The 19907-nt window shown below is 56.5% G+C and overlaps 1 protein-coding gene across 9 annotated transcripts in view; it reads left to right on the top strand.

Moving 5' to 3' along the window:
* Positions 1 to 19907, top strand: part of Tnxb (tenascin XB) — a 67188-nt gene that overhangs the window by 25384 nt on the left and 21897 nt on the right. For 3 of the 9 annotated variants that reach the window (XM_076558257.1, XM_076558255.1, XM_076558253.1), the window contains 13 exons: positions 261 to 551; positions 2104 to 2436; positions 2829 to 3152; positions 3539 to 3862; positions 4379 to 4684; positions 7151 to 7465; positions 8559 to 8846; positions 8964 to 9272; positions 10141 to 10461; positions 10554 to 10868; positions 11407 to 11730; positions 12961 to 13257; positions 13646 to 13969. In XM_076558257.1, the coding sequence (XP_076414372.1) occupies positions 261 to 551; positions 2104 to 2436; positions 2829 to 3152; positions 3539 to 3862; positions 4379 to 4684; positions 7151 to 7465; positions 8559 to 8846; positions 8964 to 9272; positions 10141 to 10461; positions 10554 to 10868; positions 11407 to 11730; positions 12961 to 13257; positions 13646 to 13969 (4071 nt within the window). The remainder of the gene's footprint in view (positions 1 to 260; positions 552 to 2103; positions 2437 to 2828; positions 3153 to 3538; positions 3863 to 4378; positions 4685 to 7150; positions 7466 to 8558; positions 8847 to 8963; positions 9273 to 10140; positions 10462 to 10553; positions 10869 to 11406; positions 11731 to 12960; positions 13258 to 13645; positions 13970 to 19907) is intronic. The other 6 variants (XM_076558261.1, XM_076558254.1, XM_076558259.1 and 3 more) reach the window with 4 other exon arrangements.

Raw genomic sequence — 19907 nt, 5'->3', positions numbered from 1 at the left:
CCTCCCAGCAAAATGGCTGATCCCAACACCCTGGCCCTGCGCCCAGGCTGAGGGGCAGCCAGCTTCCCCTGCACGGTTAGGCCCCTTCCATCCCGTTCAACATGCTCCCTAAAGCCCAGGAGGTGTGTCATACTCTGGCTGTGCCCAACTTCCCAGGGTTTCAGCACTCACACTAACAGAGTGGTGACCCCCGGGTCCAAATCTGAACCCTGATCCCAGGCTGCTGGTTCCTGCACCTGGCTCATTCTTCTTGTTTACAGCCCCAGAGAGGGAAGAGGAGTCCTCTGAGAAGCCCCTCCTGGGGGAATTGACGGTGACTGGTGTGACCCCAGACTCCCTGCGCCTGTCCTGGACCGTGGCCCAGGGCCCCTTCGACTCCTTCGTGATCCAGTACAAGGACGCGCAGGGGCAGCCCCAGACTGTGCCCATTGCGGGGGATGAGAATGAGGTCACTGTCCCTGGCCTGGAGTCCAACAGGAAGTATAAGATGAACCTCTACGGGCTCCGTGGCAGGCAGCGTGTGGGGCCCGTGTCTGTAGTGGCCAAAACGGGTGAGTCAGAAACCCACACGTCTCCCTTCACTGCTGGCCCCGGGCCTCCAGCAGGGCCTGCCCCAGCTCCACCTTCCACTTCTGCCGAGGCCTCGGCCCTGTTCCTCCCCAGCTGTTCTGTCCCCACATCCCGGGACTCCCTGCCCAGACTTCAGCTCCTCACACTGCTTCCAAGCTCATGTCCCCCACTCTGAGTAGCCAGACTCTCTTGTGCTCCACACCCTTCCCAGACACCTCTCCTTCAGCCGCAGTTCACAGCAGCTTCTTCTGGACTGCTTCGGGGCCTGACTCAGTTCCTGGCCGTCATTGCTGGGCTGGTGCCATCCACCCCTGAGCCTTCTCCACATGGCTGCTCTGTGCAAGGGTGGCAGACCCAGGGGACCAGGGTGCCATGCTGCCCCAGCCTCTTTCCACGTGAAAGGGCTCTTTTTTTTTTGTTTTGTTTTTTCAAGACAGGGTTTCTCTGTGTAGCGTTGAGCCTTTCCTGGAACTCACTCTGTAGCCCAGGCTGGCCTCGAACTCACAGAGATCCGCCTGGCTCTGCCTCCCCAGTGCTGGGATTAAAGGCGTGCGCCACCACTGCCCGGCTGGAAAGGACCTTTTCACCTCCACTCCCCAACTCCTAGCCAGGCTGGCTCCGAGCCTATCCTGTTCCTCCATGTCCCCAGCCCCTCCCATCCAGCACTGCTGTCTTCCCCTGGTGCTACGCTAATAGGGAGCATGGACTTTGGAGGCAGCTGCCTGTCCCTCACCATTGGCTTCATAAATCAATGTCCACAGAACCTTGGGCCAGCTGCTCAATCTCACGGTCCCCAGCTTCCTTTCTGCCAAGTGAGGGTCTTGATGGTGACAGCCCATAAACGCCGTTAGCATATACAACTTCAAGCAAGGCGTGGTGAGAGAAACCTGTCATCACACCACCTTGAAGGCTGAGGCAGGAGGATTGTTGAGTCCCAAGATGGACCCGGCTGGTTGCACAGGCAGACCCTGCCTAAAAATGAATAAATAAATAAATAAGAGCAATGGTTGACTCCGGCTCAGAACACCTGTGTGCTAATCTGCTGAAGCAGAGCCGACTCCGCCTCCCCAGCACCCTCTTTTTGCTCCTGACCCCCCCACACGACACCATTGTCACCATTTGCCTCTAGTCTGCTCCCCCCTGAAACCTCTTCCTGTTCCTCATGTGCCCCCAGGGTCTCAGTCTCTCGGGGACCCTGCAGAGACCTACTGCAGGGGACAGAGGTGGGGACCCTGGGTGGTACCCTAAGAGTTGTACATCTCGAGCCATCCGGGAGGAGCAGGACTCTTCCCAGGCCACCCACCTGATCCCCCCTTTCTTGCATTCTGGGCAGTGGCCCTGCCTCAGCAATGGGTTCCTCAGAGACTGGAGGGTCTGGTGTAGGGAGGGAGCAGGCTGCCTCAGAATGGTGCTGATGCCAAGGCCACGGGAGCCCTAAGCCCTGAGTGGAGGAACATGCCTGCTGATGTGCTTTGGTATCCCCATCGACTGGCCGGTCACTGTTCATGCCATGATCCTGATCTCTTTCCTCAGCCCCACCACACATTGTGGACCAGCCCTCCGGCCCCCCAGAGCCCAGCACAGAGGCCCCAGAGCCCCTCGAGAAGCCACGCCTAGGGGAGCTGACTGTGACAGATGCCACCCCGGACTCCCTGAGCCTCTCCTGGACCATCCCCGAGGGACAGTTTGACCAATTCGTGATCCAGTACAAGAACGGGGATGGGCAGCCCAAGGTGGTGCGGGTGCCAGGGCACGAGGACCAGGTCACCATCCCCGGGCTGGAGCCAGACCACAAGTACAAGATGAACCTGTATGGCATCCACAGTGGCCAGCGTATGGGCCCTGTGTCTGTTGTCGGGGTGACAGGTGAGTGGAGTGTGGGAGCCCAGGATGGGACCATCAGGAAGTAGAACCTACAGCTTTTTGGAGACTAGTGACTGGGGAATGGAAGCCAAGGGTTGGTCAGTCTCCCAGGTCTGCTTTGGCTGAAGCTATGGCCTGCTATTGTGTGCCCTGCCCCTGGGGCTGACAGGTCTCCCTGGGCAGCAGGGCCACAGAGGCCTTTGCTGTGCTGGTGGCTGTTCAGGCCCCCCCAGCTGACTCAGGAGCTTGGCCATGTTGGCCAGCTGTCAGATGATCAGGGCCACCAGGGGGACATCTTTGAACTGACATTGGGACCTCACTGGTAGCCATAGCTTCTCCTCAAAAGCCAAGGACTTCTGCTGGGGACCTGCCCACTCACTACTCTGTCTCCTCAGCTGCAGAGGAAGAGACCCCCAGCCCCACAGAGCCCAGCACAGAGTCCCCAGAGTCCCCCGAGGAGCCGCTCCTGGGAGAGCTGACCGTGACAGGATCCTCCCCGGACTCCCTGAGCCTCTCCTGGACCGTCCCCGAGGGACAGTTTGACCACTTCCTGGTCCAGTACAAGAACGGGGATGGGCAGCCCAAGGTGGTGCGGGTGCCGGGGCACGAGGACCAGGTCACCATCCCCGGGCTGGAGCCAGACCACAAGTACAAGATGAACCTGTATGGCATCCACAGTGGCCAGCGTGTGGGCCCTGTGTCTGTTGTCGGGGTGACAGGTGAGTGGACATGGGAGTCCAAGGTGGGACCATCAGGAAGTGGAACCTGTTGTTCTTTGGTGACTAGTAATTGGGGAATCAATGACCAAGAACTACTCAGCACCACAGGCCTGCTGTGACTAAGACTGTGGCAGCCTATGTGCCCTCCCCTGGGGCTGGCAGGTCTCCCTGGGCAGCAGGGCCATAGAGGGCTTTGCTGTGCTGGTGGATGTCAAGGTCCCCTCAGCTGGGACATAGGAGCTTGGGCATGTTGGCCAGCTATCAGATGACCAGGGCACCAGGTTCTGAACTGATCTCAGAACCCCCTGGTAACTATGGCTACTCTGTCCTCACTTGAGGGCACCTGCTGGGGATCCCCCCACCTCACTACTCTGTCTCCTTCTCAGCTGCAGAGGAAGAGACCCCCAGCCCCACAGAGCCCAGCACAGAGGCCCCAGAGCCCCCCGAGGAGCCGCTCCTGGGAGAGCTGACCGTGACAGGATCCTCCCCAGACTCCCTGAGCCTCTCCTGGACCGTCCCCCAGGGAGACTTTGACTCCTTCACCGTCCAGTACAAGGACAGTGATGGGCGGCCCCAGGTGGTGCGTGTTGGGGGCCAGGAGAGGGAGGCCATCGTGAGAGACCTGGAGGCTGGGCGCAGATACAAGATGAACCTGTATGGACTCCACGAGGGTCGGCGTGTGGGCCCCGTGTCCACCGTGGGCGTGACCGGTGAGTGTGGCTGGGATCTGGTCCTGTTCCCTCTCACGGCTGAGTCCCATGTTCCATGGCCAGGGGCTGTCTAGCTGCTGAGCAGCCATGGTATCTTCTGTGCTCAGAAAGGCCTAGACAGGGCAGGTCACCAAGGACTAGGGCCGCCGCCAGCTTCGTGACACCTTTTCCCAGTAAGCCCAGCCAGCCAGCTGGCAAGGACTTGGTGAAACCGTACATGGATGTATGTTACTGCTGTTGTATCTGATGTGTGGGTGTCATGGTGCACGTACAGAGATCAGAGGACAACTCTGTGGGTCTGGTTCTCTCCTTACACCCTTACCTGGGTTCTGGCATGGAACTTGGGTAATCCGCCTTGCTCAAAAGTGACTTCACCTGCTGAGCCATACTGCTGGTACCAGATTCACCAGACTGCCGGTGAATCTTCTTGATGGATGGGTGTTGCCGATGGGTGCGGTTTTTTTGTGTAACACCCCTAGGACTGTTTTCTAGCAGACTTGGCCATTTCTGTTTCAGACTCACAACCAGAAGAGACCCCTCCAGCCATCGAGGCCACGCCTGAGCCCCGTCTGCAGGAGTTGACAGTGACTGGTGTGACCCCCAATTCTGTGAGCCTCTCATGGGTGGTCCCTGAGGGGCAGTTTGATTCCTTCGTGGTCCAGTACAAGGACAGGGCTGGGCAGCCCCAGGAGGTGCCTGTGGGGGCAGACCAGCGCGAGGTCACCATTCTTGACTTGGAGCCTGCGAGAAAATACAGGATGAACGTTTATGGACTACATGGCCGCAGGCGTGTGGGCCCTCTCTCGGTGTTGGCAATGACAGGTGAGCGAGGCAGCCAGGCAGAACCCACCCCTGGTTCCCCACAGTCCTTCCTCAAGGCTCTTGTCCCAGCCTTGCCTGGGACTACCACCCCTCATCCCCCAGTCTCTGCATCAGTGACCTGGGACTACCATCCCTCATCCCCCAGTCTCTGCGTCAGTGACCTGGGACTACCACCCCTCACCCCCCAGTCTCTGCGTCAGTGACCTGGGACTACCACCCCTCATCCCCCAGTCTCTGCGTCAGTGACCTGGGACTACCATCCCTCATCCCCCAGTCTCTGCGTCAGTGACCTGGGACTACCACCCCTCACCCCCCAGTCTCTGCGTCAGTGACCTACAGGCCTCCCCAGACTCACAGACATCGGAGTCCAGTCCCCAAACCTTCGGCTTCTCCCCAAGGCTGGAAACCCCACCCTCGGTGGCTTCCTTATCTGCACGCCAACCCTGACCCTGCCTCCCACTTGCCCCCCCCCCCCCGTCCCTCTCCCCTCGCCTCTCCCCTCCCCTCACTCCTCTTGACTTCACAGCTGTTTCGTTTCCCTCCCCTTCTCCTTACAACCCTACTGTGACGTGACGTGAGCACAGCCAACACCACCCTTCCTCACTGAAGTTCAGCACACACATCTCAGAACTCCTCAGAGGCCCTGGGTGCCCGTCCGAGTCACATCCTCCTGGTCACTCCAACTACACACACACACACACACACACACACACACACACACACACACACACACACACACACACACACACACCCGGGAGACACGCCTCCCTGAGCTCCTGGCTCCCTCTTCCTTCCATGGCTCCTGGACATACGCTCACTGTGACTTGGGGACCACGGTGTCTGGCGGAGCCCCTATTCTCTCTCAGAACACTGCATTAACATCTAGAAAAGAGAATTCATATGATCCTGAAGGACACTAATTACGCTGATATAATCAGCATTCTATATCTACAGATGTTTCCCATGCTGCTATAGGCAGAATATGCACACAAATCTCTCTGTCTCTGTCTCTCTCTGTCTCTCTCTGTCTCTCTCTCTCTCTCTGTCTCTCTCTCTCTCTCTCTCTCTCACACACACACACACACACACACACACACACACACACATCACACACACATTTGTTTTTGTTTTTCGAGACAGGGTTTCTCTGTGTAGTTTTGGTGCCTGTCCTGGATCTCACTCTGTAGACCAGGCTGGCCTCGAACTCACAGAGATCCACCTGGCTCTGCCTCCTGAGTGCTGGGACTAAAGGCATAGAAGACCACCGCCTGGCTCAAAAATGTATCTTTTTACAGTCATTTGTGCATGTGTGTGTGTGTGTGCATGTGTGTGTGTGCATGTGTGTGTGTGCATATACGTGTGTGTGTGTGTGTGTGTGCGTGTGTGTGCATGTGTGTATATGTGTGTGTGCATGTACGTGTGTGTAGATGCTCACGTCTCAGCATGACTGAAGGTCAAAGAACAACCCGTCGGAAGTCAGTTTTTCCGTCTGCCGTGTGGGTCCTAGGAGTTGAAGTCAGGTTCGGGGGCAATGCCTCTACCCACTGAGCCATCTCACCAGACCCAGAAAGAAAACCTTAGAAGAGTCCCTCCTCAGACTGTGTCGATAGCTCCGTCGGCGTCGCACAGGCGTGAGGACCCAGGTTCAGATCCCCGGGAGCCGTGGAAGATGCTGGGCGTGGTGGAGAGCCCTTGCAATCCCAGCACTGGGGCGGGGGGGCAGAGACAGGAGAGTCTTCGGGGCTCACTGGCCAGCCAGCCCCGCCTAATCAGCTCCAGAGCCCAGTGAGGGGCAGCGTCTCAGGAGAAAATGAGATGGACGGCTACTGACGAACAGCACAAAAGGGCTCTACATCTGCATGCACACATGCATATGTTCACTTACACACATGAACATGCACTCCACGTGCACGCTCACCTGCACACACATGAACACACGCACCCCCGTGTGTCTGTACTGAGTGGGTACAGCTCTTTCACTTGTCATAAACCATATAGTTCCCAACCACCTGCATAGCGTGTACATTGCTTCAGGATGGTAAGTTATTGGAGATGATTTGAAGTTTTCAGGATATGCAGAGACCGCCACCCTATACGAGGGACTTGAGCATCCTCAGGTCTGGGATCCATGGGGTCATCTTGAGGATACCAATGCGCCATTATCACACATTTTACTCTCTGATTGATGACTTGGCAATACCTGGGCCTCTTTGTCAGCTCACTTGGCGGTGATGAGCACAAACAATGCTTCGATATTCCCGAATAACTAAGGCCGTGTGAAAGCATGTCCTTCTGTCAGTGAGAGCCACAAATGCAGCTGACACCGGGCTGGTCATGGAAGACCAGGCTGTCCCAGGCCACTGAAGATAGAGAGGAAACTCTTCCCCCACTTCACTGTTAGCCCCCAAGGCAGGCAGAGCCAGGTCTCCTTCCAGGAGCTCAGCCATGTTCTGCTTCTCACCCTAGATCCCATCCCACCAGCACCAGCTCCAGCCACTGAGGCCTCCAAGCTGCCCCTGGAGCCACGCTTGGGGGAGCTGACAGTGGCAGACGTGACCCGAGACTCCGTGGGCCTCTCGTGGACTGTCCCTGAGGGTGAATTCGACTCCTTCGTGGTCCAGTACAAGGACAGGGAGGGCCAGCCCCAGACGGTGCCTGTGGCAGCAGACCAGCGGGAGGTCACCATCCCAGGCCTGGAGTCCTCCCGCAAGTACAAGTTCCTGCTCTTCGGGGTCCAGGATGGGAGACGACGCAGTCAGGTCTCTGTGGAGGCGAAGACAGGTGAGGACTGCGTGAGGCTCAGCTTGACCCCCACCTGAGGCCCCAGCCTTCTCCGAAGTGTTTGAACTTCCCGCTGGCCACCTTCGCTGTTTCCCCATCCCAGTCTAAACCAGGCAGAGATCCGACAGGGCACGTTCCCTTCATTTGTTCTGCATGCTGGGCCTTCACTAGAGGGTGGGCTGTGGGGGCCTGGGGCCTCCTGGAGAGGAGTGAAGGTGGCCAGGGGCCCCTCCTGCCATCCTGGGCCGGGTGGCAGGGTCACAGCCTGAGAGTGTGGCTTGTCTGTCTGGCTCATCCCCTACCCCCACATCCACGTCTAGCAGAGGCTCACCTTCCTCTCTTGACTTCCCGGAGCCTGGGAAAATGGACACCAGAGAAACCCTACCCAGCTGGACCCTTTCTTGGGGTTTGCTCCAGGCCGTCCTCTGCCCCTTGGGGCTCCCCGTTGCCAGAAGTCTCTTGCAATAACAATTCCGTCAGTGCTTTTGCTGTCCAGGAGGGCGGTGGGCCAGCGCCTTCCCAAGTTGGATGGCTCCTCTGGCGGTCACGGGATCCCTTCTCTGAGTGTTCTTGTGTGTGTCACTCCCAACACAAGTCCCCACAGCACGTGACCGTGCATGCATGGCCATGCCTCCTGCAGGCCCCGTGGAGTGGGTGCTGTGAGCCAGATGAGTGGGAGGCTCTGACCCCCCACACTGACCCCCCACAGCATCCTGCCTCCCCCTCTTGCCCGTCTGCCACAGAGAGCCTCTAACCCCTAGGAATTCCCCAGGGCGCCAGTCAGGTCACTCAGCTGGGGTTTCTGGGTAAGCTGGGCCCTGTGGAAAGGGAAGTCTCCAAGTGACAGAAAGAGCCTCGTCAGAGAGAAGGATAAAACGAGGAGGGAGTTAGGGTGTCCACGCGGGGGTGACTCAAGACAGAAGTCTCATCCCCACGGGAGTCGAGTCGGGGAGGCTCTGGAAGGAGAGAGGGTGATGGAAATATCTAGGGAGGCACTGACCACTTGGGCCGCTCTGGATTTTTCCAGCCCTAGTGGGAGGTGGTCAAGAATCGTTTTGGAAAAAATAAATACAAGAATCTTTCTTTGTGTCAGCCGCCCGAGATGACGCCAGCCCAGGGGCCCCTCCCCGCCTTGGGGAGCTGTGGATGACGGACCCCACGACGGATTCCCTGCGCCTGTCCTGGACGGTGCCCGAGGGCCACTTTGACTCTTTCTTGGTCCAGTTCAAGGACAAGGGTGGGCCCCGGGTGGTGCCGATAAAGGGCCAAGAGCTCTCGGCCACCATCACAGCCCTGGACGCGGGCCGCAAGTACAGATTCCTCCTCTATGGGCTCCAGGGGAAGAAGCGCTATGGCCCCCTCACCACAGAGGGCACCACAGGTGAGTGGAGGGCGGCCTCTCATCTGTGGTAACAGCTCCTCTCCCTGCCCTGCCCTCAAGGTCACAGCCCGCAGCCATGACCAGCTGAACTATCTCTTGCCTGTGTCTCCCTCTCAGAGCCCCTGGATACTGTGGACCAAACTGGAGTCAAGTCTCCGTCAAAACCTCGGCTGGGAGAGGAACTGCGGGTGACTGGTGTGACCCCAGACTCCGTGGACCTCTCCTGGACGGTCTCCGAGGGCCAGTTTGACTCCTTCGTCGTCCAGTACAAAGACAGGGAGGGGCAGTCCCAGGTGGTGCCCGTGGAGGGCAGCCATAGAGAGGTCAGGGTCTCTGGTCTAGACCCAGGCCGCAGGTACAAGCTGCTACTCTATGGGCTCCGAGAAGGCAAGCGTGTGGGTCCCCTTTCTGTCATCGCTGTGACTGGTGAGTGTGACAGTCCACCCAAGAGGTCCCGTTTCCTCGGTGCCCTTCTTCTGGGGGGGTGAGCAGCTCTACTGAGTCACAATTTACACACAGTGCCAATGGGCTTTGGCATATGTACAAGTCACAAAGCAGTCCTCACAGGGAGGTGCAAGGCAGTCCCCTCAGGCCTGCACCCCCATCTGTTAGGGGCCTGGACACCTGCCCTCCGTAGGCCAAGCAAACAGACAAGTCACAAAGAAAAGCAGAAAACGAGATTTATCCAATGTGGCCATGTTGGAAAGAGGGGCAAAGAGGCCCAGCGAGCCCCTCAAATCCATCTTGGGGTCTTGACATGAGGTTCAGGTTTAAGTGGACGGCCAGAGGTGTACATATAGCTAAGCAGGCCCAGTCAAGAGTTGGTCCAGTCTCCTGGGCAGATGACCTGTCATAGTAGTGTGAAACCTCTTTCCAGGAGACATGCTCCCCTCTGGCTGGCACCAACCTTTAACCTTTTCCCTCTCCCAGCGTGGGATTCCTGGGCAACTTAACGTGGGGCAGGGTGGGGTTTGTTTTGCTGGTCTGATGACCCATGGGAGGGGCACAGGTCCCGTTAGGGTGGCTTCACTCCTGCCAGGAGGTTATAAGATCCTGCTTGCGCTCCTTCGCCAGGCCCTGGCAGCCACTGGAATGCTTCCTGTCCTCTGGGCTTTGTCTCTCTGCATCTCATTTCAGACTCATGCAAAATGCAACGTCTTCTCCTTGGTGTTTGGCACTTCAAATGCTTCTGCCAACCCTGCTTCCTCTGCCTTTCTCCCTTCCCATACCCCTTCCTCCAACGGACGAGGCCAGTAACAGGCCAGTCACCTTCCGTCCCGTCTCTCTGAACCAGGCCCCGGAGAAACAACAGAGGCGTGGACAGAGGTCCCCACGACCACGACCCCCACAGTTGCGCCCCACCTCGGGGAGCTGAGAGTGGAGGAGGCGACGCCTCACAGCCTGCGTCTCTCCTGGGTGGTGATTGAGGGAGAATTTAACTCCTTCGAGGTCCAGTACACCGACAGAGATGGACAGCTCAAAGTGGTCAGTACAGAGGGCGACCAGAGTGACATCACCCTTAGCGGCCTGGAATCTGACCACAGATACCTGGTAACCCTGTATGGTTTCCATGATGGGCAGCGTGTGGGCCCAGCTCAAATTGAGGCCCTGACGGGTAAGTGAGAGACCAACTCTGACCTTCTAGACAGCTGCAAAGGTCCAGAGCTGAGAGAGCTCCCATGGTCATCCCCCTCTCTCCATGTTCAGGGCCATGGGAGGAAGAGGAGCCCACAGAACCACCCACCATGACTCCCAAGCCCAAGCCACAACTGGGGGAGCTGACTGTGACAGACACCGATCCCAACTCCCTGAGCCTCTCCTGGACCGTCCCCGAGGGACAGTTTGACCACTTCCTGATCCAGTACAGGAACGGGGACGGGCAGCCCAAGTTGGTGCGGGTACCAGGAAATGAGGACCAGGTCACCATCTCTGGGCTGGAGCCAGACCACAAGTACAAGATGAACCTGTATGGCATCCACAGTGGCCAGCGTGTGGGCCCCGTGTCTGTTGTCGGGGTGACAGGTGAGTGGACTGTGGGAGCCTCAGGGTGGGACCCATGGGGAGGTGACCTTCAGGTTAGGTGATCTGGGATGGATTTGTGGACAGTGATTGGTGGCCCAGAACTGGTCAGTGTCCAGGCTGGCTATGGCTGAGGCTGTAGCCAGGGGTTCCACAGAAGACTTTGCTGTGCTGGTTGCATCAGGGCCACCCTACAAGCTTGAGCATGTTGGTCAGCTGAACAGGGACACCAGAACCAAGAGGGGGAGGGCGTCTTTGAACAGACATTGGGACCTCTCTGGTAGCCATAGCTTCTCCTCAAAAGCCAAGGGCAGCCGGGCGGTGGTGGCGCACGCCTTTAATCCCAGCACTCGGGAGGCAGAGGCAGGCGGATCTCGGTGAGTTCGAGGCCAGCCTGGGCTACCAAGTGAGTCCCAGGAAAGGCGCAAAGCTACACAGAGAAACCCTGTCTCGAAAAACCAAAAAAAAAAAAAAAAAAAAAAAGCCAAGGGCACCGTCTGGGGACCCCCCCACCCCGCTCACCTCTCTGTCTCCTTCTCAGCTGCAGAGGAAGAGACCCCCAGCCCCACAGAGCCCAGCACAGAGGCCCCAGAGCCCCCCGAGGAGCCGCTCCTGGGAGAGCTGACCGTGACAGGATCCTCCCCAGACTCCCTGAGCCTCTCCTGGACCATCCCCCAGGGAGACTTTGACTCCTTCACCGTCCAGTACAAGGACAGTGATGGGCGGCCCCAGGTGGTGCGTGTCGGGGGCCAGGAGAGGGAGGCCGTGGTGAGAGACCTGGAGGCTGGGCGCAGATACAAGATGAACCTGTATGGACTCCACGAGGGTCAGCGTGTGGGCCCTGTGTCCACCGTGGGTGTGACCGGTGAGTGTGGGTAAAGAGTCCTCTACATCTCAAGCAAGTAGATCCCTCACTATTGCCTGCAGCAGAGATGCAGGACCCCAAAATTCCTCAGCCTCTAGCCTGTCCCTGACCTTCAATGCCTCAGGTCAAATGGGATCTGGGACAGGGACTGCCCGTTTAAGGTGAGGGAGGAGGCCCGGAGGAGGCCTCTGGGGGTTGAGACCTCTGAAGCATAGTTTAGGTTCTTTACTTTCTTCCCCATGGACTCTAGAGAGAACCCTGGGATTGGGACAGATTCCGTGAAATACCAGTAAATCCTGTCCACAAATAATTGTTTAAGAGATTTCCAAATGTCGGGGCTTAAAGAGCCGGCTCAGTGGTTTAGAGCAACCGTTGCTCTTGCAGAGGATCCAGGTTGAGTTCTTAGCACCCACATGGTGATTCACATCTGTAACTCCAGCCACAGTTATAAACATCTGGAGCTCCAGGGGCTCTGGTGTCTGAGGGCGCCAAGCACACACGTGTGCACAGACATACTTGCAGGCAAAACAATGACACATAAAACGAATCAATCTAATAAAAAAAGGTGTTTTTTAAGTTCCAGAGGATATGGGAGAGGGGATATAACGAGGCCCACGTGTCGCTGACCACTTCAATCGGGTGCTCGCTGGCCTGCAGCCCACCCGTGTCCAGCCCTCTCCCAGCCTCCCCTCATCAGCAGCTGTATTTTAACACCACCTGTGTGAGGTGTGTACCACCTCACACTCAGCACACTGACCTCGCAGGAACCGCCACAGTCTAAATTCAGGACATTTTTTTTTACCTCCCCAAAGAAGCCTTGAATCTGACTAGACATGTACACATACCTGAAACCTTGGAAGGAGACGGAGGCAGGAGGGTCAGGAGCTAAGTTCATTCTCCTGTATCTATTCAACTCAAGACCAACCTGGGTTATAGACAACCCAGTCTTTAAAAACACACACATACACACACATACACACACACACACACACACACACACACACACACACACACACAAATACTTAAAAGAAGTGTGGGTATACAACATGCACACGGTAGCCTGACCTGTCTGAGGGCCCCAGGGAGACCACTGAAAGGCTTTGGTGGTTACAGACTGGAAGAAAGTGTGACCAAGCCTAGACACAGCCTCCTTCTGACGCACACACCAGGGAGCTGGAATTTGGGAACTCGTTCCCCAAACAGCTAAGATTCTGTTTAACTTCTTTCCAGACCCTAAAGAAGAGCCTACTGATGCCCCTCCCCTGAAGCCCCGCCTGGGCGAGCTGACTGTGACAGATGCCACCCCGGACTCCCTGAGCCTCTCCTGGACCATCCCCGAGGGACAGTTTGACCAATTCGTGATCCAATACAAGAACGGGGACGGGCAGCCCAAGGTGGTGCGGGTGCCAGGGCACGAGGACCAGGTCACCATCCCCGGGCTGGAGCCAGACCACAAGTACAAGATGAACCTGTATGGCATCCACAGTGGCCAGCGTGTGGGCCCCGTGTCTGTTGTCGGGGTGACAGGTGAGTGGACAGTGCAGATCTCAGGGAGAACTCAAGGGGAGGTGATTCTCAGCTCCTTGGTGATGTGAGTGGGGACCAGGGCCCTGGGTTGGCCAGTACCATGGAACTGCCGCGGTGAAGGCCTTGGCCCACGAACTGGCCTGCTCTCCTGGGCAGTAGAGTTACAGAAACCTCTGCCATGCTGGTGGCCATCCAGATCCCCTCAGCTGACCCAGGAGCTTGGGCACATTGGCCAGCTATCAGCTGACCAAGGCCACTGGTCCTCAGGAAGCTTTTCAACTGATCTCAGATCACCAAATAGCTATGACTTCTGCCTCCTTCTCAAGACCTGAAGGCACCTGCTGGGGAACACCACCCCCCGACGCTCACCTCTGTGTCTCCTTCTCAGCTGCAGAGGAAGAGACCCCCAGCCCCACAGAGCCCAGCACAGAGGCCCCAGAACCTCCCGAGGAGCCGCTCCTGGGAGAGCTGACCGTGACAGGATCCTCCCCAGACTCCCTGAGCCTCTCCTGGACCGTCCCCCAGGGAGACTTTGACTCCTTCACCGTCCAGTACAAGGACAGTGATGGGCGGCCTCAGGTGGTGCGTGTCGGGGGCCAGGAGAGGGAGGCCGTGGTGAGAGACCTGGAGGCTGGGCGCAGATACAAGATGAACCTGTATGGACTCCACGAGGGTCGGCGTGTGGGTCCCGTGTCCACCGTGGGCGTGACCGGTGAGTGTGAACCAGGGCTTTAGGGGTGTGTCTCCCTCCTCGGGGGTATGTGGTCACCTTCTCTGTTGTCTTCCCAATCCCACAAGGCTAAGATTTGGTTCCCCTTCCACATCCTTCCTGAGCAGCCTTGGTCTTTGTTCGCCAGCAACCTCTTCCTCACTCTGTCGTGACCTTCCTCCAGCAGGTGAAACATCCCTCACACAGCATGCCACCCTCTAGTGTTTTCCTGTTTTTCTTTTCCTAGTTGCAGGAGTCTTTGTTATATCCACTTTCACACTTATACACAGATAAACAACTCAACAGCATACTAGTTAGGTGTGGATGCACGGCATAGGCAGCATCTATATATCCCCTGACGACACGTCAGCATGCATCTGCAGACGTGGTTCAGAGGTTAAGGACGCTCTTGCAGATGACCCCAGTTGGTTTTCCCAGTGCCCACATCAGGCAGCTCACAACTCCTGGATCTGATGTCCCTGGCCTCATATGCACACATGTACACACACTGAGAGAGAGACAGAGACAGACAGACAGACAGACACACTACATTTTAAAAACACTACATATTTATTTGTTTGTTTGTTTGTTTATATTATCAGCTTGATACAGTACAAATTCTTATCCTAATAGTGAAATGTTTCACTGAGGCTTGCCCAGTGATTGAGTAAAACCAAAACTTATTATAAGCCACAGTCATCCTAGGGTCTCCCCTGCTAGGGAGCCTCCCTGGTTCTGTGGGTTGCAGTCTGATTGTTCTTTGCTTTATATCTAGTATTCGCTTATGAGTGAGTACATACCATGTTTGTCCCTATGAGTTTGGGTTACCTCACTCAGGATGATATTGTCTAGTTCCATCCATTTGCCTGCAAATTTCATGCTGTCATTGTTTTTCTCTGCTGAGTAGTACTCCATTGTGTATATATACCACATTTTCTTCATCCATTCTTCTGTTGATGGGCATCTAGGTTGTTTCCAGGTTTTGGCTATTACAAATAGTGCTGCTATGAACATAGGTGAGCATGTTTCTTTGTGGTATGATTGAGTATTCCTTGGGTATATGCCAAAGAGTGGTATGGCTGGGTCTTGAGGTAGATCGATTCCCAATTTTCTGAGAGACCGCCACACTGATTTCCACAGTGGCTGTACAAGTTTGCACTCCCACCAACAGTGGAGGAGTGTTCTCTTTACTCTGAATCCTCTCCAACATAGACTGTCATTTAAAACTCTAATATTTAAAAAATAAAATAAAATAAAAAATTATGGAGACGGGGTTTCTCTGTGTAGCCCTGGCTGTCATGGACCAGGTTGGCCTCTGTCTCCTAGGTGCTGGGATTAGAGGAGTGTGCCACCATACCCTTCTTCAATTTCTGCTTTTTTTTGTGGGGGGTTCAAAACAGGGTTTCTCTGTGTATTTAGCGCTGGCTGTCCTAGAACTTACTCAGTAGACCAGGCTGGCCTCGAACTCAGAGATCCACCTGCCTCTGCCTCCTGAGTGCTGGAATTAAAAGGATGTGTCAATACCATCCAGTTTAAAAAAAAATTGTAAAGAAAAAAATTTTACTCCATAAACAATTTTGTAATGTTCCATTGAAAAATACAGAACTGGCCGGGCGGCGGTGGTGGCACACGCCTTAACCCAGCACTCAGGAAGCAGAGCCACGCGGATCTCTGTGAGTTCGAGGCCAGCCTGGGCTACAGAGAGCATTCCTTTCTCAATAAAGACACACAGAGGTAGGCTGAGTTAAGTCCTTGCTATGAAAGCAGAGGACCCAAGTCTGATCCCCAGGATTCACATAAGAAGAGTTGGGCAGGATGGCGCATGCTCGTAATCTCAGGGCTGGCGAGGTAAGGGCAGGAAGGTCCCTAGGGCTCTCTGGCCAGCCAGCCTACACAAGTCGGTGGCCAGGGAGAGGCCATGTCCAAGTAGGTGGTTCATGCCTGTGGAATGACAGCCATGCTTGATCTCACACACACACACACACGTACACACACACACACACACACACACACACACACACACACACACACACTCGCGCGCGCGCACACACACACACACACACACACACACCAAACAATTCGAGTCCCTTGATGGAGTAGTGCTGTGTGGCATTGCTGGGTGGTGGTGAGAGGTGGGGATGGGCATTTTTGGTGGAGGAAGAGGTTAATTGGGGGCGTGGTCTTGGACCTATCTCTTGGCCTGATTTCCACCTCTCTCCTTCCTGACCACCATGATGCGACTGCTCTGTCCCAGCGCACCGTCCTTCCCACCACAATGAACCAAGACCCCCCAAAGTGTGGGTCCGAATAATCTTCCCTCCCTCAAAAAATAAAAACCAGGATGAGGGAAAGAAAAGGGGGCAGCAGAGCCCAGAGTCCTGCAGGGTGCTAATCACAGCCAGTTGGCAATAACCGGCAGGGCAGGGGGACAGGATGAAGCGCAGCCCACGGCGCCCACGGCAGTGTGCTTTGTGAGACGGAATGCAGTGTTCTGCACATTGCTGGATTGCCTTTTTTTTCCTGTTTTAGTCTGTTCTGCATTGTGTGAATGTTCCAACATGGCAAGCATTCCTCCCCCCTCCACGCATTCCTTTTATAATCACAGAGAAACAGAAAAACGCAGCGTCGCTTCCTTAGCAGTCCATCTGTCTTCCCTGTCACCCTGGCAACGAGGCTTGTTTCTAATTATGAGAAAATTAAACTTGCCAGTCCCTAAGCAGCAAGGGGACAGGCAAGTCACAGGTGCACTCAGGTCCCTGGATGTTGGTCTCACGGCTTCCCAGGGCTTCTCAAGAGTGAGCCAGAGGTGGACAGACCCCTCCTCAGGGACACTGCGTTGGGGGAGGGGTCGTCAAGCCACTTAGCCACAGAGGAGGCATCTTGTGCCCTGGTGACCATCCAGATGGAGGGATCATTGTCTCACAGTCTCCCTGACCTGACAGGTCTTATTTCTGTACAAGCGTCCAGCCGACTGCAGGGTTGTGGGGCTGGGGAACCACTGGGGAGTTTGCAGCCTGGGCTAAGCTGCTAATGCTCAGCCTCTTTACCTTCTGCCATTCCCCATAACGGTAATTCTCAACTCACAGCAAGTAGAGAGTGCAGAGAGGGACCCGCGGGCCCTGCCCCTCTGTATCCCTGGTCCCCCATGTCCTTGCCCCCCATTTCCGCCTGTGTCATAGCCCATTCCCATCTCCCACTCACGTATTAGTGTTCTTAGTCAATCATTTCTTCTTAAGCCTGTGTTTTTGTAGAGTGTGAGGAACATGGCAGCCATGCACAAAGCTTGAAAACTAGAAAGTAAAGTGCTCGGTCTGGCTTTGGCCCAATAACCACCATTAGTAACTGTAAGTTCTTGACTGTCCTGTTGAAGCCCTGGGTTCCCTGCCTAACACCCACACATCAGCAAAACCAAACCAAAAGCTGTAAGTGAGCCCCTCTTCTGCTTTCTCAGTGCAGCGTACTTTAAAGCCACAGTCGGGAGTGCTCCTGTGGAGCCGCAATCAGGGGAGTGAGTGCTCCCATGGAACTGCAGTCAGGGAGGGAGTGCTCCTGTGGAGCTGCAGTCAGAGGAGGGAGTGCTCCCGTGGAGCCGCAGTCAGAGGAGGGAGTGCTCCAGTGGAGCCGCAGTCAGAGGAGTGAGTGCTCCCGTGGAGCCGCAGTCAGAGGAGTGAGTGCTCCGGTGGCACTGCAGTCAGAGGAGTGAGTGCTCCCATGGAGCCGCAGTCAGAGGAGTGAGTGCTCCCGTGGAGCTGCAGTCAGGGGGGAGTGCTCCTGTGGAGCTGCAGTCAGGGGGAGTGCTCCCGTGGAGCTGCAGTCAGGGGGAGTGCTCCCGTGGAGCTGCAGTGGGGGGAGTGCTCCCGTGGAGCCGCAGTCAGGGGGGAGTACTCCCGTGGAGCTGCAGTCAGGGGGAGTGCTCCCGTGGAGCTGCAGTCAGGGGGGAGTGAGTGCTCCCGTGGAGCTACAGTCAGGGGAGGGAGTGCTCCCGTGGAGCTACAATCAGGGGAGGGAGTGCTCCCGTGGAGCTGCAGTCAGAGGAGGGAGTGCTCCCGTGGAGCTGCAGTCAGGGGAGGGAGTGCTCCGGTGGAGCTGCAGTCAGGGGGGAGTGAGTGCTCCCGTGGAGCTACAGTCAGGGGAGGGAGTGCTCCCGTGAAGCTGCAGTCAGGGGGGAGTGCTCCCGTGGAGCTGCAGTCAGGGGGGAGTGCTCCCGTGGAGCTGCAGTGGGGGGAGTGCTCCCGTGGAGCTGCAGTCAGGGGGAGTGCTCCCGTGGAGCTGCAGTCAGGAGGGAGTGCTCCCGTGGAGCCGCAGTCAGGGGGGAGTGCTCCCGTGGAGCCGCAGTCAGGGGGGAGTGCTCCCGTGGAGCTGCAGTCAGGGGGGAGTGCTCCCGTGGAGCTGCAGTCAGGGGGGAGTGCTCCCGTGGAGCTGCAGTCAGGAGGGAGTGCTCCCGTGGAGCTGCAGTCAGAGGAGGGAGTGCTCCCATGGAGCTGCAGTCAGGGGAGGGAGTGCTCCGGTGGAGCTGCAGTCAGGGGAGGGAGTGCTCCGGTAGAGCTGCAGTCAGGAGGGAGTGCTCCCGTGGAGCTGCAGTCAGAGGAGGCAGTGCTCCCGTGGAGCTGCAGTCAGGGGAGGGAGTGCTCCCGTGGAGCCGCAGTAAGGGGAGTGAGTGCTCCCGTGGAGCTGCAGTCAGGGGAGGGAGTGCTCCCGTGGAGCTGGCTCTTCCTTTTCTGAGTGCCAGCTGGATGGAAGTCGCTTACCTTGTGACTACACGGTTTGTATTAATCACCGTTTTAATGGTTATTTGATGCTCTCTGGTGACAGCCCTGTAACAAAACCAATCATCTGTTACGGGCCATTTGGGTCCTGACACATTTTGCTGTCATGAATAATCTCATTATGAATTCTTCCATGCGGTAACTTTTTCCTGCTCTTAATAATTTTCTTAGGATAAACGCCCAGAAATGGGATTATTGGGTCAAAGGAAGTGAGCACTATTTTGGCTCCCGACACACATGGCCTCGTTGCCTTCTGAAGGTGTGTGACGGGGCAGCCTGACATTCAGACAGGTCAGCAGTCTCCAGTGACCAGATGGCCACGGTGAGGCCACATGAGTCCCCAGCGTCTGTGGAGGAAGTTTATCTGCTGTGTGTCCTTACACCTGTGTGGTCCCAATGTTTCTCCCAGGTCAGGGGACCCTGGGAAGAATTCCCGCACAGAGGCTCAGGACCCAGAGGAGCCACTCCCGGAGGATCCAGTAATGACGGATCCTCCGCAGACTCCCTGAGCCGCTCCTGAACTGACACTTTGACTATTGGTAGGGATGGGTAGCCCTGGTGGTACATGTGGGGGGCCAGGAGAAATACTGTGGGGGACCTGGAGCCCGGACCACAGGTACAGAACGTATCTGTATGGGCTCTGTTTGGGGCATTGAGTTGGCCTGTGTCCATCATGGATGCATCCGACCTGGATTCAGAAATCATCCTCTTGTAGCCAGCTTCCTGGAAGCATCCGCTCTTAGCCATCAGGGACTTCCCACAGAGCAGATCGGGGTACAGTAGGTCCACCCAGAGTCTCCTAGCCTGCATTCATATCAAGATGCAGCGTTAGCCTCACTCTGGTGATAAGAAGCTGATATAATCAGCTGATAAGAGTTCCGCTTTGGCTCGGTGTCTGGTGGATTGGCCCTGTCCCTTCAGAACCTGTCATAGACTAGCTCATCACAGCAGATCAGGGAGAAGGAGGAAGCTCTCAGCCTCACCGTCCTCTTCAAGGGCACACCCTAAGCAACACGAGGAGCTTCCACCAGGTCACCCTCACCTCCTCCCACCCCAGGACCCTGGGGACCGATCACCTAATGCACAGTCACCTGAGAGATGGGTGGTCCTGACTGGTGAGGCCAGGGCACAGCTTAAACAGAACAGTTCCTCACAGCAAAGGCAATGGCGCTCCA

The sequence above is a fragment of the Peromyscus maniculatus genome, chromosome 21 (genome assembly GCF_049852395.1).
Source record: "Peromyscus maniculatus bairdii isolate BWxNUB_F1_BW_parent chromosome 21, HU_Pman_BW_mat_3.1, whole genome shotgun sequence".
Classification (NCBI taxonomy): Eukaryota; Metazoa; Chordata; class Mammalia; order Rodentia; family Cricetidae; genus Peromyscus; species Peromyscus maniculatus.
Note: the sequence above shows the minus strand (reverse complement) of the source record. Positions and strands in the feature narration are given on the sequence as shown.